The following is a 26,774-nucleotide window of genomic DNA, read 5'->3' on the forward strand; positions in this document are numbered from 1 at the left end:
GAGCAAAAATTTGGACACGCTAATAATGCACGACCTAATATTGTACGACTTGATAATTCTAATCCAAAATGAGTTCGTATTATCAGGTCGTACAGTGATGGCTGAGCAGTATAGGGTCGAGCATTACTGGTCCCCGATTTTCTGTCCTAATTAATAGGACAATTTCGCCAGTGTAAAGTTAAACTCTCTTTGAGAGGCACGTTGTACGGTGATTGTAGTTTTTGCAACTTGATAGTAAATTCCAAAAACCACGTGGAGACCACTTCATCATCCCAGCCTATACACGTCCCACTGCTGGGCACAGGCCTCCTCTCCGAACAAGAGGGCTTGGGCCGTAGTTCCCATGCGGGCCCAGTGCGGATTGGGAACTTCACATGCACCATTGAATTGCTTCGCAGGTTTGTGCAGGTGGAGACCACTTGCGCATTAAAAAATGTTAGACACGAGAGCAATATAGGATTTTGGGATCACTGTTCACTGTTAAGGCTCTGTTAAGGATCATAAAACATCGCCGCATAAACTTGATTTTTTCGTAATGGCTACGGAACCCTATCTTGGGCGTGTCCGACACGCTCTTGGCCGGTTTTATTTTTTCTCGGCTAACCCTATACTGTGTAGTATCTTTGGATAGGTCATTTAGACCCTTGGGGGTTTCCAAGACGATTTTTCGATTCAGTGATCTGTTTGATAAATTAAACTTCCAAGTGCACATTTTCATCAAAATCGAGCGATCTAAACTGTTAAGTAGAAAATTTTGAAAAAAAAACAGAATGGTAGGTATTAAGTATATCAAATTGACAAGGAAAATTATAACGGCTAAGATTGCTTGAAAATGATTAGTGTGGGTACCTACTAGCAGCCTAAGGTACAAACAATACGAAATCCTTAGAAAAATATTACCTACTCGATTTTTTTCTACTGGCTACGGAACCCTACCTTGGGCGTGTCTAACACGCTCTTGGCCGGTTTTTTTTCTGTTTGTGTGTTTATTCACGCTAATCTCAGGAACGGCTTAACCGAATTGGATGCAGTTTTCCCTGGTGTGTTGTGGCTTTCTTGGATACTTACTTAATGTAATGAATGTCTTTCATTCGAATCGGTTCACAAATGAAAATACCGACCAAGAGCGTGTCGGATACGTCCAGGATAGGGTTCCGTAGCCGTTACGAAAAAATCCTTGCATATACCTTTTTTTATTTATTGCAGTCGAAAAATATCCAGTTTTGAGTGGAAACTTAATGCTACGAAGGAAGTTTCCTACTGCGCATGCCCGGATTTCATTCATTCTAGGAGCCCCAGTCACTCTTTGGATTTTAAGCCGAAACATCGCCACGCTTCTTACTCTGGATAGCTTAGGTGAGATTTAATATTTATATTGTTTATTAGATTAGTCGTGCATAGTTTCCAAGTGTCGTCTTTGTTATGTTAGATACTGAATTTTGTACGCTGGATCAAGCAAGTATTAGTTTATTTGATACCTACCTATTTCAATTGTTAATTAAATTGATACATACATTACTAACAAAAACACAGCCATATCGATCAGTTTGAACATGTCTATTTTAATATCAGATTAATTTAGAATGCATTGGGTAGGTAAGTACATATAATAGGTATCCGTGACCTGCTTTTCTTGATGAAAACTTAATGTAAGGTACTTACCTATTATTAGGCATTGTTTACAGCTGATGAATCGATTATTCTCCAAAACGGCAATACATAGATAGTTACTTTAGTCCCTTTATCGGCCTTAGAAATTTTAAAAGCAACATAATCGTTTCTTTTTTTAATTAAATAGTGAGTGGGCGACTCCTTTATCTATCTAATAGTTTATTTTTAGGGTTCCGAAGCCGAAGGGTGACGACAGACGGAGTCTGAGTATTATTACTACTAGGTAGGTATAATGTCCGTCCGTCAGTCTGTCCGTCTGTTTATCATAGGGTTGTATCGCAAGAACCGTAATAGATAGACAGCCGAAATTTATAACATTGTATTATTTAGTGCTGTCGCAAACTCTTTCGACCTATTTGTTTAAATATAGAATTTTACTTTTTTTTAATATATTTGTTCTATTGACAATGTCAGGATAAATAAAACTATAAAACTAGAAACATTGTTTTCCTCACATTTTTGGTGTCAGAAGTAAAAGTGATTAAAATGCTAACAAGAAGCAAGGCTAAGAAGCAGTGTAGTGAAAAAAGTGATGGATCGGTGTCTACAAAATCGTCATCATCGACTATCCAAGCGCGCATCCTCGCCGCAGAGGCGGAGCATCTCCGGCGCATTACGGACTTGGAAAGCGCGGAGCGTGAGCGTGCGCTCGCTGTGGAACGCGCAGAGCGTGAGCGTGTTCTTGCTGCGGAACGCACGGAGCGAGAGCGCGCGCTCGCCGCAGAGCGAACCGTTGCGGAAGCAGAACACCGTGCTAGAATTGCTGCATTGGAGGCAGAGGCCGGAGGTAGCCGGCGATCTAGTTTTCGATCGGTTGTTGGTGAGTGGCTGGACCGTAATGATTCCGTCAATAGTAATCCGATTGCTTTACATGCTACGACGCCGCAAGTACATACGACGTTGCACGCATCCGTCACCTTGCCCGTGCCTTCAGAGCCACATTCGGGCGTGATGGTTGCGGCGCCTTCAGACGTCGCCTTACCCGCGTTACAGCAACGGGAACCGGACTGTCACGTGCTTCAAACTCCTAACCCATGTGACACCACTTCACTGCCCTACGTAAGCGCCGCCTTGCCTTATTCATTACCTGCACCTATTAATTGTTTGCCTTATGTGTACAGTGCACCCATAATAACGACGGCGCCCCAAGGTGGCACACTCACTGTCACCGCCCCAGCCTCGACTGCTGGAGGCGCGCGTGTGCATTCACACGTCAACAGCGCTGGCACGTACCTTGCCGCCGTACCACATCCAACCCCCGGGGGGTTGCGTATGGAAGTGCAAGACTGCGAGCGGATGCCTGTCAACCCAGGTGTTCAAGACCATACACTTAACAATTCACATAAGTTAGGTACACAACCACACATGTTTAATTGTTGTAACATTAATAAGAATAGTTCGAAATCCGACACTTTACGCCTAGCTGAAGCGATTGCTGAGGTTGCTGTCTCCGGAGCGTCGCGGACCCCCAGAGTGAGTGTCGCTTTGCCTATCTTCGACGGTCAGGCGACGGACTGGCTCATTTTCAAAAGAATGTATCAAAATACTAGTTCGTCGTACTCGCCAACGGAGAACTTAATTAGAATTGGTTCAGCTTTAAGAGGAGCCGCACGCAACGCTGTAGCAGTTCTATTAGCAGCCGCTTGCGATCCCCTTGAAGTAATGCGGGCCCTAGAGGTTGAGTTTGCCAGGCCGGAACGCATTATTTTAGCAGAACTATCGGCTGTTCGTGCTTTACCTAAGATATCCAACCTCGAGAGCTCGACAGAAATTAATGCTTTCGCGTGTAGAGTTCGTCATTGCGTTGAGATAGTTCGATTGCTCAATGTGCCAGAGTACATGGCGTCGCCCGAACTAACAAATGAGATCGTCGGGAAATTAACGATTTCGCTGCGATCTCGATGGACGGACTTTGCATACGTTAGAGAGCCATTAAAAGTTTTTAGATTAGAGTTGTTGTCAGAATTTCTCGTGCATGAGGCCAACTTAAAATCAAAATACGATTTTGTGCACGAACCTACCAAACGTGACACAAATATCAAGTCTGTCAGGTGTCACGTCACCACGGTATCCAAATCTGCCAACTATCGCGCAACCATAGAGTCATCGTTGCCTATAAAAAAAGTTTGCCTATTCTGTAATAAAATTGGTCACTTAGTAGTCGATTGCAAAGACTTTCAAACGATTTCCATAGATGATAGATGGGAATGGGTAACTTCAAAAAAGGTATGCCATAAATGTTTTACTAAAGGGACTCATTTTTATCGCAAATGTAAGAAGTTTGCTTGCGAAAATGAAAACTGTCGTAACAAGGGAAGTCATCATTCATTACTTCACAAGGAACCAACGCAGACTGTCAACGCACTTCATCATGCGGACATTGCTGGCGCTGCGGTCGCCAATGACGATCATACTGCCATCGTTACCCACAGCGTTACTCCAGCCATATCACGACGTCCTCTTCTAAAAGTGCTGCCAGTTAAAGTGTCAGGTCCTACAGGGACGGTAAACACTTACGCACTACTTGATGATGGTTCCACAGCTACCCTCGTTGACTCTTCAGTGGCAAATGCTGTTGGTGCCACCGGAAAGCGAACTTTACTTCGAGTAAACGGTGTGGGAGGTATGTCTCAAGAATCTGAGGCAACCTTTGTATCCCTTGAGATCCAAGGTCGTCATAGCACATCCACCTTCATGTTACAGAACGTTCGCTCAATTCCAAATCTTAATCTGTCTAGTCAGACCATTAGATCAGACGATTTGCGTTCTTACGATCATTTAACGGACTTAGTCGAAGAGGTGAGCTATGATGACGCAAAGCCAATGCTGTTGATAGGGATTGACAACTGGCACCTAACAGTGCCCTGTTCCATTAGACGAGGGAGTCAGTCCCAGCCCGTGGCAGCATTGACTTCGCTTGGTTGGGTCCTTTTTGGATTTACGAAATCGAAGTCTTCTCCGGTAGAGTTTGTTAACCACTGCAGTACCATTCATGAAGCCGATTCATTAGACCATCAACTGAAAGAATATTTTCGTGTAGACTCTATTGGTATCTCTAAAAAAGAATATTTGACCGAGAATGATAAACGAGCAATTGCTATTTTGGACGAGACAACCACTCGATTGCCTTCTGGTAGATTCGAAACTGGGTTATTGTGGCGCGCTAATATTAATAATGTGCCTGACAGCCGCAATCTTGCTCACTCTCGCTTTATCAGTCTCGAGAATAAAATGAAAAGGGACAAGGCTTATGCCGACGCTTACCGTGACAACATCAATTCCATGATCCAAAAGGGATATGCAGAGCCATGTAATGTGCGGTCTACGTCCAGCATAACCTGGTACCTTCCTCATTTTGGAGTTTTCCATCCACAAAAACGCAAACTTAGAGTAGTACACGATGCTGCAGCAATGTCTTTGAACGTGAGTTTAAACTCACTACTTCTTTCTGGACCAGATTTGTTACAGCCACTTCTTTCCGTTTTAATGAGATTCAGAGAGGGAGCAGTGGGTCTTAATGGTGACATTCGTGAAATGTTCCCTCAGACAAAAATCAGGTTGGAAGATCGTGACGCACAAAGGTTTCTATGGCGTGACGATCCTTCACAACCGCTCAAGGAATTTCGAATGTCTTCAATGATTTTTGGAGCCACTTCCAGCCCGTTTACCGCAATTTACCTGAAAAATCGCAACGCTGAGGAACATAGATCGACTTACCCTGCTGCAGCAGATGCAATAGTCAACGACCATTACATGGATGACTATTTAGGCAGCGTTGATTCGGTTGATGAAGCGGCCCAATTAGTCTCAGACATTGTGAGCGTTCATTCTAAAGCGTGTCTGGAAATGAGGTCTTGGGTCTCAAACCGACCCGAAGCGCTTGCATCAATACCGTCAGACTTATGCACACCCAACGCTTCCTCTGTAGTTGTCCGTATATTGGGCGTCTCTTGGTCTCCAAGTGATGACAAACTTGGCTTTATACGCTCATCATTTGGGAACCGACCGACTAGACTAACCAAGCGTTCCATATTAGCTTTTTTAATGCGCATATATGACCCCCTAGGGTTCCTCACGCCGATGGTACTTAAGGGCAGGGTCATTTTCCAAGAAACTTGGAAATCAAAAATTGCCTGGGACCAAGAATTACCCTCAACGGTGACAGCCAAGTGGAACGCTTGGTTCCAAGAACTTATTAATCTGTCGACGGGATCTATTCCTCGCCACTACCTAGCTCAGCGACAGGCCGAATCAGTGCAGCTTCATGTTTTTGGAGATGCCAGCGAACTAGCATATTCTTGTGTCGCCTATTGGCGCTTCAGCTGCGTTGATGGAGGCGTGCTGCTGAGCTTAATAGGTGGTAAAGCCCGACTTGCGCCAATGAAACTTGTTTCCATCCCGAGGTTAGAATTACAAGCCGCATTAATGGCGGCACGTTTCGCTTCATATATCTTAGAGGCGCATAAGCGGAAACCGTCCGAAGTATATCTATGGTCAGACAGTCTGACTGTTTTAAAGTGGTTACGTAGCGACGTCAACACATTTAAGGCATTCGTGGGGCATAGAGTTGGTGAAATTTTAGAATTGACCAACTCCAAAGACTGGCACTATGTACCAACTGCGTTAAATGTGGCGGACGATGCTACGCGTGTTAACCGGCCGTTTGATATGTCTTCAAGATGGTTCTCTGGCCCATCGTTTCTAACAGACTCTCCATCTCAATGGCCCAAAGAACCATTAACTAGCACTCTGCTTGGCTCAGACGAAATTAAAGCTGTAATATCTGAAACCAAACAAGCGGATTTGCAACTAGTAACTGTTACTAATGTTCACAAATTGATCTTGCCACTAGTAGCTAAGCCTAACCATTTTAGTGAATGGTTGCGTTTGTTACGAGCTACTGCTCGTGCTATACAGTGCGCGAAACAATTTCGAGCACTTTTAAGCCGCTCCAATCCAGTTTTGCGGAGTACTGGGCAATCTGTGTCTGTGTCCCTTCCAAAATTCCCGTTTATAGAGGTAGGCATACTAGAACAAGCTGAACGTAATCTTTTCATTTATTCGCAATTAGAGTCCTTTGAAGAGGAGTACACTGCTTTGATGGGAGGAAACCCACTCCATAAAATGAGTAAACTAAGAAAGTTTTCGGTGTATCTCGATAACGGCTTACTTCGGCTCAGAGGCAGAATAACTGCTGCTCAAGATGTCGACATCGAAAAAGATTCTATCATTCTACATGGCAAGAACTACATCACAAAGCTCATAATACTCTTTCACCATAAGAAAACAGCGCATTCAGGCGAAGGCATAGTTATCAGTGAGTTGCGGCAGCGGTTTTATATTGTTGGTCTTCGATTGGCTGTAAAATCCGTGCTCAAGGCCTGCCTACAATGCAAGCTAAGAAAAGATGCACCATCATGTCCACCAGTCGGTGATCTTCCGCCAGAACGCCTAGCTCACCATGTGCGGCCCTTCACTCATGTGGGCCTGGACTACTTCGGCCCAGTAACAGTCGCTGTCGGAAGAAGATCAGAGAAACGTTACGTGGCGCTATTCACTTGCCTGTCAGTTCGAGCCGTTCATCTCGAAGTAGTTGGAAGCTTAAGCACAGATTCTGCCATAATGGGTTTAAGGAGATTTATTGCAAGGCGAGGTAACCCACAAACCATTTATTCCGATAACGGGACTGCTTTTGTTGGAGCCAACCGCGAACTACGCAAGTTATATGAGGAGCCAGTCCACGAGTTTGCCACAAACCATTTTATTCGGTGGAAGTTTATACCGCCGGCTTCGCCATTCATGGGAGGATGCTGGGAACGTCTAGTGAAAAGCGTTAAAACCGCATTAAATGCGACACTTAAAACACGTAGCCCTAGCGAAGAGACATTCACTACTTTTCTACTGGAAGTTGAATCTATCCTCAACTCTCGGCCGTTGACACATGTAAACACAGACCCAGATTCCGATTTGCCCATAACGCCCTATCACTTTATTTTGGGTTCATCGTCGACATATTCTCCCCTCGCTCAGCTTAATGAAAGTGACCTGCTTCGTCGTGTCCGTTGGCGTAAGGGCTTACGACTGGCAGATCACTTCTGGGCTCGTTGGCTGAAGGAGTATTTGCCAGCTCTCATTCCTAGGGCAGCAACGTCAGCAACAAAAAATTTAACTATTGGTGACCTAGTGCTCATCGCAGATGGGAATCTCCCTCGTGGAGTGTGGCCCCGAGGTCGCATTTTAAGAGTTTTTCCAGGGTCGGACGGAGTAGTCCGAATTGTCGACGTGAGCACTGCTCACGGTGTTTTACGTAGACCCACAAAGAAGCTGGTCCGACTATATGTAGACCCTGAGCAGCTTCCCATCAGCGTGTCACCCTAAATATCAATGTGTTTGCACACGAGGGGGGAGGATGTCGCAAACTCTTTCGACCTATTTGTTTAAATATAGAATTTTACTTTTTTTAATATATTTGTTCTATTGACAATGTCAGGATAAATAAAACCATAAAACTAGAAACATTGTTTTCCTCACAAGTGCAGCTAGGTAAATAGGTAGGTAGATAGGTAATTATAAAAGGATCTTTATCTGAGGGATTTTTATTTTTATTATTGATGCGGTCGTTTATAGCGCACCTAGGTATAGGAATATCGAGGACCTGGGTTCGATTCCCAGTGCTGGTCTTATTTTTCTGGTTTTTCTGTGCATCTATATTTCAGTTTGTATTTTCAATTTAGGTTTACGGGATGACCGTAAAAGTAAAAATTTGGAATTGAAATAAAAAATACAATAAGATTCCAAAAACCCAATCTTCACCTAGGTATATTTGAATATACCTACCACTAATTTGTACATAGCTATTACTTACCTACGGAACCCTCAGTGTGTGAATCTGACTCCTGCTGGCCGGTCAACTATGTAATTCATCGCGAAAATTTACCTCCATTCAGTTTCAAGATATCGATAATCTTGAATATTAAACGTAAATGCTTTAAACTTAGTACCTAATACGGTATACGTAGACTGCGCAGTATGATACCTACCTTGGTATAGTCACCAGCACCTATATATGAAACAACAGTGTGCATAAAAATGTCTGTAGGGCTACTACGAAACTCGAAACTCAAAGTTCGTATTGTACCGTCCCTCTCGCTCTCGTATTAATAGCCAGAGGGACCGCACGACACGAACTTCGAGTTTCTTTGTAGCCCTGCTGGATACGACTCTATTTCCGGGGCCGGTAGGACGTGTCAGATATTTTTGCACGCTCCGCTGCAGGTGACTGTAGTTTATGCTCTAGTTTAGTGATTTAAGATGGCTTTCGAAGCTTAAATTCCTTTTTCCACTGTCTCATAAATTTTCAGAGTACCTAAGAAATGCGCGACGACCATGCGTGATGGTGGCAGAGCGGTCCGGTGGCGCCACGGTCGGAGGATGGTGACTGCGCGGGCGACGCTGCTTTCTTTGCTAGTGGCAGCTGCTAGCGGATGCTATCTGTTTCCGAGCGGTTGGTTATATTTAGGGGCTGTTTCACCATCCATTGATTAGTGTTAACTGACGGTAAAATGTGATGTCGTCTCTACTTATTTGTTTTGTTCGAATAGACGGAGACGGCATCACATTTAACCGTCAGTTAACACTAATCAATGGATGGTGAAAGAGCCCCTTAGCTTTTACCGTACTAATGGTTCACGAGCGTTATGTAAGCAGGTACACGGGTTGTAGTGGTACGGTCAAGGACTTTAATGCATGAGCATTTTAATATTTTATTGATTTTATTCTGTTTTTGTATTTGTTGATAAAGCGGCAACAGAAATACATCATTGATTTTTTGATATTAATTTTATTATACATTGAATTATTCACAGAATTTTATTTTGTATTTTCATTCACTTTAAAAATAAATAATTACCTAAATTAAAATAGAATAAATATTTAAGGGGGGCTCCCGTACGGCAAACGTGTTTTTTTGTCGATTTTTGCTAACGTCTAATGTTGTATTATATATAATACGGAAACCTTGTGCGGAAGTCCGACTCGCACTTGGCCGGTTTATTTATTTTGCCCGTGCGAAGCCGGGTGGGTCGCTAGTTTATAATAAACTTTACTGATGCATGACCAGACGTAGTGGACCCCTGCATCGGCGTCACTTGTGGCCCCGGCGCGCAATGTCGCCCGACGGCTGACGCCCAATCCTACAACTGCGAGTGTCCATCGTCGTGCCCGAGCTACGGCGACCACGAGGGCTCCCGGCCACTCTGCGCCAGCGACGCTCGCGACTATCCCGGCGAGTGTGAGATGCGCAGGGCCGCCTGCGAGACCAATACTAATATTACCTTCAAGTATTATGGTAAATGCGGTGAGTAAACTGTTAAGATACTTATCTCACTTAAATTGAAATACGCTTCAGTCAGACCTTGCCCATCGATTGCTGATGATTTATTTGGTTTATTGGTTTTCTATACCTGCGTAGACGAGCTGCGTAGACTGCGTAGAGGCGCTGCGGTAGCCAACAAACAGCAGATCAAGGGTTTGGGAAGCGGGTTGCTAGTAGAAGTGTACTAGAAAACAGTTGAGAGCTTATGAATCAATTGAAAACTTCAACGACAAAAAACAAGGTTATAACCTACTTTTTTTCTATAGGGGTTGCTGGTAGCTTTTACCCCTCCCTCCTTGGCGATGCCCTTGGCGGCAGAGGGGGCGTAGTTGAGCTTCGTTTTCATGCCATATGCTACCACATGACAAGGATCATGCTTCGCCCATTTCTAATAGATAACTTGTCCACAGACCCGTGTGCTGGCGTGACCTGCCCAGACCCCGAGCTGTGCCAGTTAGACGATCACCGCGCCCCGTCTTGCCGCTGCGCTGAGCCGTGCCCGCTCGAGTTCTCGCCAGTTTGCGCTTCCGACGGCAAGACTTACTCCAACGAGTGCCAAATGCACCGAGAGTCCTGCCGTGCCAGGAAACAACTAAGGATCATATTCAAAGGACAGTGCAGCACTGGTATGTAGGATTAATTTATTGTCAAAGATTTTTTTAAATCTATTATAGTATTGAGAAAATTTAGGTGAACATCCTCTTGTTGACAGAACTCTATCTATCTATACCTATAATAAATGACTAAGAAGAGAAAACGGGTGTTAAAAATTGGCCGTCGAGAACTTCGACCAACAATAAGTATAACTGATTGATCGAAGGTCGAGAATATAAAAATATTATATAAGTATACATATTTGCAATGCATATAGTCACTATATGAGTCACATCACGATAATAGGTACTTTTCTCTGCTAGTATCAGTACTTGTAGCTATACTTAATCTACTTATGCTTAGGGAAAATGTGAAGCATTTTAGCTGCCGTATGTTTTACGCTACCAAAATCGACGATCATGTCCATGAATAAAAAACAATTTACCTTGGCACTCCGTTATAGTCGTGTGTGGTGTGGAGGTCTTCGTAGCAGCACACGGCGGCCACGACGTACAAAATACGCGTTCTTGAATCTACATAAGCACGACGACGTCTGTACACGCGTCAATGTGTGCGTAAGATACACAGGGCTGACTATTGCAAAACCCTAGTATAGTAAACGGCACGAAGTAGAACCCAAAATTATATTACTCTCTTGTTCACATTTGTCTCAAACGAACGAGAGGGAAATATGATTTTAGGCTCTACTTCCGTACCGTCTACTGTACTATAAACTTTGCTATAAGTATCTACTACCAATCACATTTAAAGGTACTTATATGTAGGTATGGCTTAGATGTGCAAATATGTAATCGTTAATCTTACCTATTTTTTTAAACCTACTTAAAATGTGTCTGTCTGTGTATTTCAGCATTATTATTTTCAATTACAATAGATATACGACTACAAACTTAAATGAATTATTCGTTAGGTAGTTATTTCATGTATTAATCGCGATAATTTCAGAAATCATTATTTATTTATAAAAGGAAGTAGGTAGTACCCTTACCATTTCGCAGAATTATTGCTCCAGAACTTAGTGCCGTGCGTGCTGCCGACATATATATATACTGTAGTCTTTGGCCGACATACATCGCGTTGCGCACCCGACTGCTTTCCTGCGGTTTTCCTGCAATCTGCGCTTGAGGGGTGGGGTAACTCGAACCGGTGGGGGCGGAGCGTGGCCATTCTGTACGTTAGTACTAATTCTGTGGTAGCAGGTTACTGTGGTTGAACCGCTTCGCGGGCCTTACCAATACTTATATTGTTTCTCTCTGCGCTACAACGCGTTAACTTTTCGTAGTTTCCCTTAAAATGTACCTACCATCCTTCTGTGAGGCGGTGATATGTCTAAATTTTCCTTCGATACCAGGTATTAACCCTTGCGCGGAGGTCGAATGCCGGCACGGCGCTGAATGCCGGGTGGAGGGGGCTGGAGTCGCCGTGTGCGCCTGCCCGCCTCCCTGCGAGCCTGTGTTGCGGCCCGTGTGTGGATCGGACGCGCGCACCCACGACAGCGAATGTGAACTGCGCCGCGCCGCCTGCCTGCTTGGTCGCGAACTACGCGTGTTGCACGCCGGACCCTGCGGTAATATCGGCTTAGGATTCTTTCCTTTTTGGTATAATCTGGTATCGCATGGTATCGTTTCGCAAATAGACCTTTGGGCGTCTCCTGCGTTACCAAATTGTCTCTGGCGCTACCAAAAAATCGTACTTCCAAAAAGATATTTCTCGGTTTAATCGGTTTAACTTACGTAGGATGTCATGTATTCATGTACACAATCTCTTAAATTACAGAAAAAACATGTTTACTTACATAAAACTGCAATTGTTTGAAAAATGTCGCGGACAGATTAGTGTCGGCAAAAAAATTGATTGGCCCAGGTACCTAATTATTATCATAACACCGAAACTTGTTTAGCGTAATCTTGTTTGGCCTAACATCGTAGTGTGAGTAATTTCGCAGTTCTAATCTACCCTAACCGACTTTTCTGTCACCAGCTCGTTTCTTTGTGAGTTCACAGTTTTAATCTAACCTAACCACCCTAACCTAATTTTCTGTTAGGAATCCTACTTCCTACTAATATTATAAATGTGAAAGTTTGTGAGTGAGTGAGTGAGTGAGTTTGTGAGTATGTTTGTTACTTCTTCACTCTGAAACGGCTGGACGGATTTTGATGAAATTTGGCAAAAAGATAGTCAATAACCTGGATTAAAACATAAGATACTTTTTATCCCGTTGTTCCCACGGAATAGGGATAAAATCTTGAACTAATAACTGCTGGGCTTAGAGTTATGAAATTTGGTATGTAGATAGCTGGACATCTGGAATAACACATAGGCTACTTTTTATCCCGATATTCCCACGGGATAGGGATTCTAAATCTCTAAATAACAACCTCTGGGCTTAAAGTCATGAAATTTGGTATGTAGATGGGTGGACGTCAGGAATAACACATAGGCTACTTTTTAGAGTCATGAAATTTGGCTTCGGTGTTTTAATTTAACGTCAATGAAAACCACGATGTAATTTTAGGGCATTCCTACGAGAATTTAATAAAATCCCGGAATTTCGATTCTAATGCTGTATCTAACGATTTACGAGTGCGAAGCCCCGGGTTAATGCTAGTTCATACATAAAATTATAAAGATGAATCGCGGCAAAGTTCGGTAGTCAAGGGCCCGCAGGTCTTTTACTGATTTCTTCATAATTCAGTAGCCAATTGGGGGTCATCCATAAATTACATCACACCAATTCTGCCCCTTTTTAGCCCCCCCCCCCTGTCACATCTACCTAATGCTATGAAATTCACAATTATTTTGTTCCTGTGACCCCCTCCTAAATTTGTCACGTAATTTATGGATGGCCCCTTGTCCACTACAAGTGATTTATTATAGGTTCTAACGGCATCTGCGCCGGGCGCGTGTGCCCACACGGCGGCGAGTGCGTGGCGGCGGGCGGCCGCGGCGTGTGCCGCTGCCCGCGCTGCTCCAACGAGTTCGCGCCCGTCTGCGGCTCCGACGGCATCTCCTACGGCAACCGCTGCAAGCTGCAGCTGGAGGCGTGCCGGCATAGGCGAGACGTGCAAGTGCTTTACGACGGACCGTGCAGTAAGTCGGGCTTTTTTGGTCTTCAAAGTGTTTGATGGTTGTGGTTCTGGTGAGCTTTTTAGTGCTAAGTTTTTACTATACGCCCAAGCGGTGCCTAGTTACCCTAGCCCCCGCGCAATATGCATTGCGAACTTGGAGAACAATGTTACTCTAGCTCCACACTGCTCGCAAAATTGACCGAGGTTAGGAGGATACGATAGTGTTGGAGAGGCACTTTGTCTTACTTAGTCCAACTCGGTCGGTACTTCGGTCAACTTTCCCGAGTACTTCGTCGAGAACTTTACGAGCAGTGTGGAGCTAGGGTTACAGTGTAACATTTCGAAAGTATTTTTTTAAAGTCTCACGATGCCTTGTGCACGTGGCCAGAGTGCTCAATGGAACAGAGGGGCCGGCCTAGTTGTACCCTTGTCACAGTAATCTTGAAGTGCTTCAGAGTTTTCCTTTACGTACGCTTTTGATTTACGTATGCCATTAAGCATACCAAGGCATACAAAAAACTTCGTAAAGTCAGTTGACCTTGGATCCAATGGGCTGCGACAGACAGCTTGGGAAGGCAATTAGAGTTTTGCCTGAACTATTTCTTATTCTGTAGTTCCATTCCTCAAGAGGAAAAATGGTAGCCTTGTAGGGTTCTGTCTCTCATAGCCCATTTACTGTAAGCATCTGGAGCGATGAAGCTAAGAGAACCTGACTGGTATTTTTTGCTTCTTGTCTTACTGTTAAAGTGTAGTCAGCTGCAGAGAAAAAGTACCGCCCGGTGTGGATACCGCTGTTAAAGGGGGGTAGGTATCATTCCTCTGCAACTGACTACATGGGTGGCCTTTGATGTATCTAATAAAAATTCTACGACATATTATTACGTGGCGTCGTATTCTAATAGCGTGGAATGATACACCGCTTAGTTAAAATTAATCTGTTTCCAGATGGTTGTGAAAACAAGAAATGCGAGTACTACGCGATCTGCGAGAGTGACGGCGTTTCCGAAGCAAGCTGCGTTTGCCCTAAGCACTGCGAGGAAGGAACTGTTAGTAAAATTAACATTTACATCTTATGACACCCTGGTATGTAATGAGAAGAATTGTAATGAAAAGGGCTAGCTAGAGTCGGTCAAGAAGAAACCAAAGGGAATCAATGAAAAAAGACTGAGCCAAGCACCCCGCAGAGACTAATGGAGAAATGCATGCTCCTCTCCCGGATTGCCACCAAATGGTTGAAGCTTGGCTCTGTGGGTAGATAAGAAACCCCTCCAACCCTGTCCTCCCCTTAGTAAGCTTCAGGGAGCCGTAAGAGTCAGGCACTGTTTGGGCTCTCCATTCCTAGTTGGTCATAATGGATATTTTACCGACTGCACGCACCCATCTCCTATAAAATTTAAAAATAAAAACAAGTAAAGTAAACTAAAGACAAGATCTTTGGTCCCCGGGGTGACTCAACCCCCTAAAAAAGTATGTATTGACGTCTTATTATTTGACGATTTCAGGAGACTGAAGAAGTGTGTGGTAACGATAATAAAACCTACAGCAGCGTTTGTTCGCTGCGTGACGTAGCTTGCCGAGAGAAGCTTCGTCTACACGCCAAACACATGGGTTCCTGTGGTAAGTATTAAGTTTATTAGGATGGAAAGTTTGACGTTTCGATGTTTATTGTTACTTCTTCATGCAAATAAATACTTAACGGATTTGATGAAAACAGATGGTTTATAACCTTGATTAACATACAAACTTCATCATCATCATCATATCAGCCGTAGGACGTCCACGGTTGCACATAAGCCTCCTTCATGCTTGGTTTAGAGCTCAGTTTTGCTTTGCGTCATGGAGTACCATGTCGGTGGTAGCAAACTTTTTTGATCACAGCTTCTTCTGGTCAATTTTCTTATACACGAACCCTTTTACTGAGTCAAGTGGGAAGGAGAGCTAGCTCCCCTCGCCGTTTGAATGCAAAGAGGGTTTGGCTCCTCCAGTCCCTAGCCCCGAGTTCTACAGTCGCTGGGAATATTGAGGTTTACCAAAATGTTTGCAGAATCTTGCGCCGGAGTAGAGTGCCCGGCAGGCACGTGGTGTGCGCGCGGCGCTTGCGCGTGCTCGACCCCGTGCGCCGACGTGCCGCGTGAACCCGTGTGTTCCAACACCCGCGCGACGTTTGTCCACGAGTGTGCTCTACAGCGGGCCGCCTGCGAAGCACGCATGCGCGGCGAACCACCTCTACGTGTTGCGTATTACGGCGAGTGCACTGACACGCAGGATGAGAATGCTACTGCTGGTGAGTGGCTGGAATATGAAAGGAATATTCTAGAACGAGCGTGGTGAGACGGAACAGATGTGCCGCGCGAACTCGTCGCCCACGGAACATTGGTGGTAATTTTTAGTAATTTATTGAATCAGGCGTTACTTTGCGGAGGTCCATATCAATGAACTAAAATAATTTCCTTGCTCACCCGCGACCTTACGATAGCTAAGCTTATGCAAAATATGCGTGTTCATGCAGTTCCTCCACCTCCACACTGTAAGAACACACACAAATCACACAAACCCATCTATCACCACCACCACACTACACTGACGCGTTTCGAACTCAAACAGAGCTCATCTTCAGAGTGACACAACCGTACACCATGCTACCAGTTGTTAGACTAACGAACCACAACCACCGTTTTAACTTGTCACTGTAACTCCCCAAGTACCCACATACGTTTTATGAAACAAAACAAAACTACCCACAAATTATTAATAAATTTTTTTAACCGTCCTTCAAAACTACCTTGATTTTTTATTTATTTACTGTCAAGGCATGTTTTATTAACTACCATTGCTGAAATTAGATCCAAGCCGTAGCAAGGGAGATGAAACTAAATTTACCTGCTCATTAATAATAGACCCCATACTGTTGTATCTAATTATCTCCATGCATTCTAAAACATCGAGACGAAACCCCCTTGCCACAATAATGTAACACTTCATACGAATCGGAGTCCGATAAAGAATGATTTAGTTCCAACAAATGTTTGGCAAAATTCGACTTATCAGGATGCTCATTCCTATATGCCGAAACATGCTCTTTAAATCTAGCATTAAAACTGCGTCCTGTCTGACCAACATATACTTTACTGCAGTCATTACAAGTGAGCTTGTATACACCCGATCTAGTTCCTTTATCTACCTTCTCTTTGTGGTTACAAAGTTTAGAGTACAAAGAGTTGTTAGTCTTAAAGGCTACCTTAACATTGTTTGATTTTAAAATACCACAAATTCTATCAGACAAACGAACAACGTATGAAATGCTACACCTATATTTGTTAGAAGACTGCGATGGTAACACGGCGTAAAGCATGCTATTCACTATCCGTGCCTGCTTCTTCTGAACCAAACTATTGACCATTGATTTAGTATAACCATTCGACAACGCTATCTGATAAATAGTATTTAACTCTAAATCAAAATCTTCCCTAGAAAGAGGTACAGTTAACAATCTATGTACATAACAATGAAAAGCTGCTAATTTATGCTGCCACGGGTGATAAGACGATGCTGGTATCACGGAATCTGTGTACGTGGGCTTTCGGTAAATTTTGAACTGGTGTTTATTATTAAATCTAATAATTGTCAAATCCAAAAAGTTTAACGAAAAATTTTTTTCTAATTCTTTTTTAAATTTTATTTTAACATGTTTGTTATTTAAACCATTCACAAACAAGTCGAGCTGTCTCATACTTCCCTCCAGCACAGAATTAAATCATCAACGTACCTATAATAATACACAATATTATTATTACCCACTATGTACCTATTTTCAAAGTAATCCATAAAAATATCTGCCATTAATGGACTCAGAGGTGATCCCATTGCTAAACCATCACTCTGTAAATAATACTGTCCATTAAACCGGAAATAATTTTGCTTCATGCATAAAGTTACCAAATCAATTAATTCACAAACCTCCCCAGGATGTAAACGCTTCCTTTCCAAATGGTTTTTAAGAATAACTATTGTCTCACTATATGGTACATTAGTAAATAAACTATCTACATCTAAAGAAAGCAATGTTGCGTTAGGCGGAATGCTGGGTACTTGGGTAGTTACAGTGACAAGTTAAAACGGTGGTTGTGGTTCGTTAGTCTAACAACTGGTAGCATGGTGTACGGTTGTGTCACTCTGAAGATGAGCTCTGTTTGAGTTCGAAACGCGTCAGTGTAGTGTGGTGGTGGTGATAGATGGGTTTGTGTGATTTGTGTGTGTTCTTACAGTGTGGAGGTGGAGGAACTGCATGAACACGCATATTTTGCATAAGCTTAGCTATCGTAAGGTCGCGGGTGAGCAAGGAAATTATTTTAGTTCAGTAATTTTTAGTGTTTGAAATTTAAACCCGATTTTTTGGTAGCCGTTTCAAGCCCTGACATTGACAAAGTGTTTTGGTTTACGAATTAGTAGATATTTTACAAGTTTTTATTCAGTTTCACCTGTCCCGTTGTCAGTCTGTCTGTCTGTAGTCAAATCTTGCAAGCTTAGATGAATGATTGGTCTCGCGCGCTCGCTCGACTAGATACCGCCGGCGTACTTGTCAAATGCGGCAACAAATAGTACGCCGAAATCGGCGTACCTGAGCCCGAGGCGAGTCAGTCGCGTTGCAAACTGTGCGTAATATGCATGTCCCGAATTTTTGTTAAATTTTGGTCATAAACCGAAGTAAAATGCCAGTTTTCGCAGTGAAACTGATTAAAAATAATACTACAAGAAATAAGAAGGACACTGGGATCACATACCATCAGTAAATATCGTCTAATTTCGAAATTACAAAATAAAATAACATGAACTCTAAACGCCATTCTGTGTTGCCGCGTACACAAAAATCAAATTCCCCGTGGTTGATATTTTAATAAATTGAATTTTATTGTTATCATCATTAAATGATGATAAATTTTAATAACTTATTTTATTTTTATTTTAAGTATCTAACGTAATTATTATATATACATAACCTAAGCTAGTTCTATATTATTTAATGTTTATCTTTGTGATATTATACACTGAAGGTGTATAAATTGTTACCCGACACTATTTAATTAAGGGGTGAATGTGTCTTAAAATTAAAAAAGTTTTTCGTCTTCCCAGTCAAAAGCCCGATCAGCTGATTTACTTAGGCATTACCTACGGGAAACGAAAAAAATTTTTTTTCGTATTTCTACCCATTTTCCTGAAATGTTAACTTTTTACCCGACTGCCCAAAGGAGGGTTATGTTTTTCAAGCGTATGTATGTAAGTATGTATGTATGCATGTACCTATGTATGTATATTTTGTAAACAATTATTTTTATTTTAGTCTCAATTAACCTGTACATTATATTAGGTTTAACTATAGGTGCAACGTGTTAAGTACGCAAAACTTCTTAGTTGGTGACTCAGTCCATGAATTTTCAGTAATAATTTGTAAATATTGAATGTCCTTAAATATATATATTTTTTAATTAAAAGTGAGGCCTGATCATTGATATACCTACATCATACCTACCATTTTTTTAAAGAAGAAACCTACGCCTAACCTATACACAAACATATTAATACATTCACTCTTAATTACTTCTTAATTTCTAAGTATTTCCCAAGATACATTTTGTAACCAGTAACTTAATAGACCACAGAATAATTTATTTTCCCAATAATTCGGGTAACAGTGGAGCAGCTGGCAACACAATTCGTCACGCACACTAGCATCCTTGCAAATTGTCTTACACCGTTCTTACGCATACTACAATATTGAGTTGCCGCATTCACGAACGTTTTGTTTTTAGTTAGCGCGGTATCTAGTTGAGCGAGCGCGCGAGACCAATCGTTCATCTAAGCTTGCAAGTTAATTTCAAGCAACTTTCAGTAGTCGGATTGACTTGAAATTTAGCATACTTATGTAAATTGCATGACAATACGATAATCTGTTAGTGACATCCTGGTAGTCCGACCAGGATCGTCTCTGCAGGACGGAACTCTTCAACGGTTTATGGCATCAAGTTGAAATTTGGTAGGTATGCAAATGTAGTTTGGGTGACAGTGGTACTAAAGTCGACAAATAGTAGTCAGTAAAAAAGATTGTATTCTAAATATTTTTTACCAAATACTTATTTTTACTTCACCCTATTTACGAAAAATTTATTGTTCCAGGTACAAACAGAACAAGCAAACTCACCGACACCACAAACGAAATCCGTTCCTCTGACGACACTGAGAGCTCGAGTGAGCCTGGCGCGGGCACGGCGGTGTGTGCGCGCGTCCAATGCGCGTACGAAGCGACTTGCGCAGTGGACTCAAATGGGCAGCCGCGCTGTGCGTGCTTGTTTGATTGCGCGGCCGCCGCTGCCGCCGCTGCGACCTCTGCACCCGTTTGCGCCTCAGACTTGCGACTTTACCCTACACTGTGCCATATGAAGCTGGAGTCTTGTCGACGACAAGAGGACCTGAGGCTACGGCCGTTGGCGCTGTGCCGCGGGTTAGAGGTGAGTTATTTACTTTGTATGGGACTCTCGTGCATTTAAAGTAACTTGCATGGTTGACTTCAAGGGGTAGACGCGCCGTGTGTTTTTTATAGACTGTGCGGCGAAGATATACATATGTGTCTTGACGGAAGTAACGGCAGCCGCGTCTTTCGACACAGTTTTCGCATCGAATTTCCGGTTTTTCCTTACTCTGTGTCATACTTTCCTAATACCCTCGGCATGCCTCGAAGCTCTTATGTATCTAGTTATCATTAATTCCAGTTCTCGCGTTTATTTCTCTCGCACTTTTATTCTTCATACTTTGTCTTTCGTTCATCCATCATATCTTTTGCTACTTTTAACGGGTGGGACTCCCGACTATTAATTAAGTAATGTAATTATTTATTTATACACCGCTTAGGTTGTGCCAAGGTTAGGAGTGAATTGCTCAATCAGCATAGTAGTACATTATAAATCATTGAATTTTTTATATTTGTTCACAGTTTAAGCCATGTGGCGACGATGAGCCACTGACGGACGCGGAAGGTCGCCCGATGGACTGCGGCGGCGGGCCGCATCGCAAAGACTGTCCCGTAGGCAGTTATTGCCATCACACCACCAAAGCCGCTCGCTGCTGTAGAAAAGGTAATGCTAGAGTTTTGTATTCTTATGTGGCGAGAGGCTACAATAGAGAGATCTCTCCCGACAGATGTTATGCTGTCGGAAGTTGTATAATCTGCATCCGAGTTGAGAGACATTGATGTTGGACTTTCTATACTTGTTTACTAGATAGCGCTAGGGTCACTAAATAAGTGAGGTTTGTAGAAGCAGTTTCCTGAAATTTCTTACTACGGTAAAAAGTTACAACTAGTAAAGTTTTTCTGAAATTATAGAATAACTAGTTATGTATGCAGTTCTAATCACGATCAAACGACTGAATTTAGCTTTGATACAGCCACACAACCACTAAATTTAAGGTTTACTAATATTTAGGTTAGTAGTAATCTCAGGCTTTTGTTCGCTACAGTATTATGCGGTACTTTTTTTAGATAAAACTCAAACTGAGAAAAAAGGCTGCCAGGAATCCTGGCACGGCTGTTGCGCGGACGGGGTCACTCCGGCTCGCGGGCCCGGCGGCAGCGGCTGCCCGTCCCAGTGCGGCTGCCACAGACTTGGTTCTGTGTCTGAACAGTGTGACGAGACCGGCCAGTGTGACTGCCGACCCGGCGTCGGAGGACAGAAGTGTGACAGATGCGAGCCCGGCTACTGGGGGCTACCGAGGATCGGGACTGTACATACTGGATGCATTCGTAAGTCTACTCGGCGCTACGTCTAAACAGTGTGATGAGAGCGGCCAGTGCGACTGCTGTTCTGGCGTTGGTGGACAGAAGTGTTACAGATGCGAGCCCGGCTACTGGGGGCTGCCGAGGATCGGGACTAGACATACTGGATGCATTCGTAAGTCTACTCGGCTCTGTGTCTGAACAGTGTGGTGAGAGCGGGCAGTGAGAGTGCTGTTCTGGCGTCGGTGGACAGAAGTGTAACAGATGCGAGCCCGGCTACTGGGGGCTACCGAGGATCGGGACTGGATGCATTCGTAAGTCTACTCGGCTCTGTGTTTGAATAGTGTGTTTAGAGCGACCGTGCGACTGCCAGCCCGGCGTTGGTGGACAGAAGTGTGATAGACGCGATCCCGGCTACACTGGGGACTAACTAGACATATTGGATGCATTCGTAAGTCTACTCGGCCCAGTGTTTGAGCAAGGTAGCCGACCGGTGCTATAGGCCATAAGTATAGCTGGCGCGTATCAGCCATATCACAAGCTAAGCAATAATGTGTTGCTGCATCATTTTGAAGCCCCCCTGGGTGTGATATTAATTATCTTTATACTGATTCTATCTAATGTTCCTAGCATGCGGTTGCTCCGCGTTTGGGTCGGTGCGGGAAGACTGCGAGCAGATGACGGGGCGCTGCGTGTGCAAGCCCGGCATCCAGGGACAGAAGTGCACCGTCTGCTCAAATCACGAGCACACGCTCGGCCCTAACGGCTGCTTCGATCGTATGTATCCTGCTGACATTTTAAAGACAGAATTCTGTGAACAACAAATTGAGGTCGGATAAAAGTACCTACTTAAGCCTCTCCTTGTGTTGCTCGACTAGGGTCTGACGAGCGAATTGTGGCAGCATGAAATGGCAGTAAAATAAAAAAAAGGGATTGGCAACAAATTTTACAGATACAAAAATCTGTCACAAATTTGTAAGAGGCGAAACATGTGCGCAAATATTCGTACATTGTACAAATGGAATGAAAATGAATATCTCACTTAAGAAATTCAAAGATTACAAAGGATTCATCATCACGGACATTGACAAAAAGTGGTTCAAGGTCCTCTTCTGTTATTTTGTCCTTTTGTTTTTGTGTTTTTTTTTGTTTTGTTCTTGTTGTTGCCTTTTATTTATAAGCATTTTCAATATTGTTCAAGTATTCGTGCGAATGTGAAGACATAACTTTCCATTTGTTACAATTAATCAAGTAAGTTTTCTGATTTTTAGGGTAGCCAGAACGAAGTTTGCTAGGTACTGCCACGAATTACCATTCATATCATAGCTGGTCAGACTAGTTTTTTTTTTGGCGAAGTTTGCTTGCACTTGTGTATGTGCGATTGTGTGCATACGGCGAAGAGTAGTTTTATTCACTGGCCTCATTTCGCAAAATTCTATGTTTAACTTTACTGTAATCTGGGGACGGGATTTAAATCAAAACTATTTTATCAGCCGAGTCGACGCAGCTGCCCGCGACTAGCTGCGACCGCATGGCGTGCTACTTCGGGGCGCACTGCGTGATGCGCAGCGGGCTGGCGGCGTGCCAGTGCGCCGGCGGCGACTGCCCCGCGCCCGCGCCCGCGCCGCCCGCCCCCGCCGCGCCCTCAGTCTGCGGTAGCGACGGACGCACCTACCTCTCCGCTTGCCACCTCCGCACGCACGCCTGTAGGACGCAATCCGACATCGTCGCGCAAGCCTTCGGCCCCTGCGGCGACGACGCCCCCCACGTTAGGCGAGGTAGTCGCTCCATCAGCAAAGTCACCTTCACGCGCATCCGCACCCCATCCGAATCAAACTCGCTAGCGCCGAAACACGAGCAACCTGGCTCCGTCAAGTCCCCGTCCGTGGACACCAGCGACAGCGGCAAACCGGACAGCCCTGAGCCCGAGCTCACCTGCGTCGACATCCTTCCACCGCTCGGATATCGTTAGAAGCTAGTCTCTAGTAACCTATCGCACAAGTTCTTCATTGTAAAGTTTGCTAGAAGCACATACATTCTATCTAATCTTAAAATCTACCTATCGATTAAATTTACAGAAAAGTTCGACAATGACACTCCCTTACAAACTAATGAAGTTCAGTCTAATTGCATTCGGACGCAACCAGTGAGCGAAATGCTAGCGAAAGAAATTGAAGAAGAGACTAATGAAATAGAAGACGAATACTCAATGTATGAGGATTTAGAGGAGAGCGTGGAAGAAGTGTATAGAGCGCCTTTGTTCGACGGCCGTGCAAGGATGACAGCTCGGACGAGGCTGCCTGCGAAGCGGTTCGATATCTGGGCGGAGGTGTCTGCTGTATGCGGGCAGGGTACTTTGCTAAGCGCAGCCGGAACACGAGACCATTTGTGGCTAGGATTCGGCGAGAACAAATCAATATTGCGTTGGAACGCGGGAAGCGGGCCGATGGAGCTGCGTTCTGGAAGAGTGAGAACTGACGGCCGGTCGAAGATCTCGGCCAGGAGGTACAAGAAGGATGCGATGCTGCGACTGGGGTCGTCGACCGTAAGAGGATCGGGACCAGGGCGTATGAGTTCGCTTGATGTCGATCCCTTTATATACGTTGGCCATCCGCCTGCAAATGTAACTAAAAGGTAAATATAATTAAGTACTTTTAGGGGCTGTTTCACCATCCATTGATTAGCGTTAACCGGCGGTTAAATGTGATGCCGTCTCCGTCTATTCGAACAAAACAATTAGAGACGGCATCACATTTAACCGTCAGTTAACACTAATCAATGGATGGTGAAACAGCCCCTTAACATACGGGTTTTTAATAACTAGATTTAATCCCCCCATTCATCTGGAATTCACAGAGACTAGGTACAGGCGAAACAGCTTTCTCAGACGCGCTAGTGCCAATTTGAATATCCTAATAAGAGAGATGGATATTGATATATTAAAATGTAATGTCTTATCTGTGAGGCGAAGTTTAGTAATGAGGTGTTTTGACTAGAATGTCATTCAGTCACTTTATATTATATTTAGTTTTATTCTAGTTTCTAAGTAGTGGCAGTGCCTGCCGGGTTCCAAATTTGTAGTGAGAATGTCATTTGAATTGATTAATCTGGGGTGGTGTGGGATATTGGTGCGTGTAATCTCGTTTAAGTTAAGCTTAAACTTGTACTATGAGACTTGTACTAATAAATAAATTTGGTGATCGAAAGTGGTCAGCATACTTTTGATGATGAGCAAACTACTGTCCAGCAAAGTAGTAAGTTATTTAGTATGTAAGAGTATGTAAGGTTGTCTTATTTTTAATTGTATTTTTTTGCTGGGCCGAATTATGGCAAATAAATTTATTCTTTCTTTGTTACTTTCTTATACTTGATACAACGTAATTCATTGACTGTCGAAATTTCAGGAAGTTTCTAGCCAAGTTTCACGTCATCAATTTATAACATTTAATTGGTATTCCCCTGTTTTTTTTTAAAGTGACACAAAATTAACCATCGTCACCAGTTCACCAAACTATTTTAAAAATACTATAATTCATTCAACTTTTTTAACAGATTGTTCGGCGCGCCCATGCTGGCCGGGTTCGTGGGCTGTGTGCACCGCCTGCGCGTGAGTGGCCGCGACGTGATCCCGCCGGCGCGAGGTCTTCACGTCACAGCGCACGGTCTCCGTCCCTGCACGCCGAGAAATCTTGCCCAACTTGTGTGTCCCTAAGTTCATAAGCTTCGTTTGTATCCATTTAAGCAGTCTTAGGGTGGAATCACATCGAAAGAAAATTGTCGTTTTGTAAGAAACGTCCACATTAATTCCCCTTTCCGCATTGATTCCGCTGCAGCATTAAATGCGAATAATTATAGCAACCCATTTGCCGAAGGGTGCTTATTCAAGTTAACGCATGAGAACTGTTGCTTGCGTGGTCCTCGCATGCTTGAAAATGAGAACAGTTGCTGACGCTAGTAAAAGTGATAGCATGCTCTGACCAGCAATGCGTGCCTGAAATAATGCAGCTAAAGGCGATTTGATGATGGTTGAAATGACTCCACAGGTCGAGTAGTCTTGATGCAAACGAAGGCTGCTCATTTTGAGCCAGAAGCCGTGGTACGTTGTAATTCAAAGAAACACGGCATGCTCCTTGATTCACTGTTAGTAGGTAAACAACAATCTCTAATTAAAGTAAAATTTTACAAATATTGGCATTGCCCGCGGCGAACGCCGGGCATGGCATCTGCTTGAAGAGAATTCTCAACTATAGCGTGTCCGCTATACAATTATCAATCTTTGAGCCCTACGCGACAAGCCAATTTACTAAATATTGTCAATCAATCAATATAATATTTATTTGATTAAACAAGGGTCTAAATAGGTGTTACATTTCAGTCAGCATTTCATTTCCTTTTTACCACAACATGTCGTCCAATTATTTCATTTATTTTTAAAAGCAATATAAATAAAAACTATGTCCGAGCTATGAATTATTTTTAACACAAACACTTAATAAGCTGCAAATGAAGCACTTTCGTTATTTTACTGAAGTAAGCATACTTAACATTAGAAAAGCTTCATTTCAAGAGTAAACCTAAACTTAATCAAAAACCCCAGTTGCTGGTTAGAGAGCTGGGAAAAATTAAGAATAAGTAGTTTCACTTTTTGTTTTGACTATTTAATATTCATATTCTATGAAATACTTACATTTTGCTTTCGTAATTAAACAGAAACTAGTTTGACTTTATTATGTTTTTAATAATTATGTACCTACATTTCTTGTTAGAAAAATCAGCACTGCAAAATTTTACAAATATTAATATTTTTTTAAATACATCGTTGATAGTAATCGTTAATAATGCAACGAGGCTATTTAAATTTAGGCGTAGTATTAAATTATATTGTGTTATTTAAAATAGCTTATGATTGATGGATTTGATTGGATTTTATGAGTTAAAGACCCTGATTTTTATGTAAAGTGCCAAAAGAACTTTGTGATGGTTTTTGCCAAAAGTTTGGAATTGTAAAGGCATCGTATGAATTATTAAAGTTGACAAAACTTCGTCTTATTATATATAATTGATGAGCCTAAGCAATGGCTGTTAAAATAAAGCAAAACCTATTAATACTTATATCTAACATTGCTGTCGCTCTTCGTACTGAAACTATCAAGTTAAATTGAAAAAATAAGTGAGATAATCTTACTCGTCTCATAATATGATATCATGAAATTGTATCACTATTTTCTATAACATATCTAATAACTGTGCATTTTTAATAAAGTATCTTGTTAATATTAAA

At 43.0% G+C, this 26,774-nt stretch overlaps 2 protein-coding genes across 2 annotated transcripts; both read left to right on the plus strand.

Annotated features, from left to right (window-relative positions):
- The first annotated feature begins 230 nt into the window (after positions 1 to 230).
- Positions 231 to 26,774, plus strand: LOC141437696 (agrin-like). Its single transcript, XM_074101156.1, has 17 exons — positions 231 to 398; positions 1,207 to 1,356; positions 9,033 to 9,175; positions 9,791 to 10,027; positions 10,456 to 10,671; positions 12,012 to 12,227; positions 13,538 to 13,750; positions 14,674 to 14,774; positions 15,231 to 15,345; positions 15,773 to 16,012; positions 19,900 to 20,231; positions 20,714 to 20,855; positions 21,260 to 21,520; positions 22,124 to 22,270; positions 22,987 to 23,148; positions 23,572 to 24,127; positions 25,046 to 26,774. The coding sequence occupies exons 3-17, from the start codon at positions 9,058 to 9,060 to the stop codon at positions 25,203 to 25,205; spliced, it is 3,216 nt and encodes a 1,071-aa protein (XP_073957257.1). The 5' UTR covers positions 231 to 398; positions 1,207 to 1,356; positions 9,033 to 9,057; the 3' UTR covers positions 25,206 to 26,774.
- Positions 2,158 to 8,049, plus strand: LOC141437541 (uncharacterized). Its single transcript, XM_074100972.1, has one exon. It carries the CDS (start codon positions 2,158 to 2,160, stop codon positions 8,047 to 8,049), a length of 5,892 nt encoding a protein of 1,963 aa, XP_073957073.1.

This window comes from Choristoneura fumiferana, chromosome 18, assembly GCF_025370935.1.
Source record: "Choristoneura fumiferana chromosome 18, NRCan_CFum_1, whole genome shotgun sequence".
Classification (NCBI taxonomy): Eukaryota; Metazoa; Arthropoda; class Insecta; order Lepidoptera; family Tortricidae; genus Choristoneura; species Choristoneura fumiferana.

What these genes read in the sequence shown, in the direction of transcription:
- LOC141437696 (XM_074101156.1), top strand. Translation starts at nt 9,058, where the DNA reads ATGCGTGATGGTGGCAGAGCGGTCCGGTGGCGCCACGGTCGGAGGATG. An exon ending in GGATGAGAATGCTACTGCTG is followed by an intron (nt 16,013 to 19,899) that starts GTGAGTGGCTGG and finishes TTATTGTTCCAG; the next exon opens with GTACAAACAGAACAAGCAAA. An exon ending in CGCTGTGCCGCGGGTTAGAG is followed by an intron (nt 20,232 to 20,713) that starts GTGAGTTATTTA and finishes ATTTGTTCACAG; the next exon opens with TTTAAGCCATGTGGCGACGA.
- LOC141437541 (XM_074100972.1), top strand. Translation starts at nt 2,158, where the DNA reads ATGCTAACAAGAAGCAAGGCTAAGAAGCAGTGTAGTGAAAAAAGTGAT.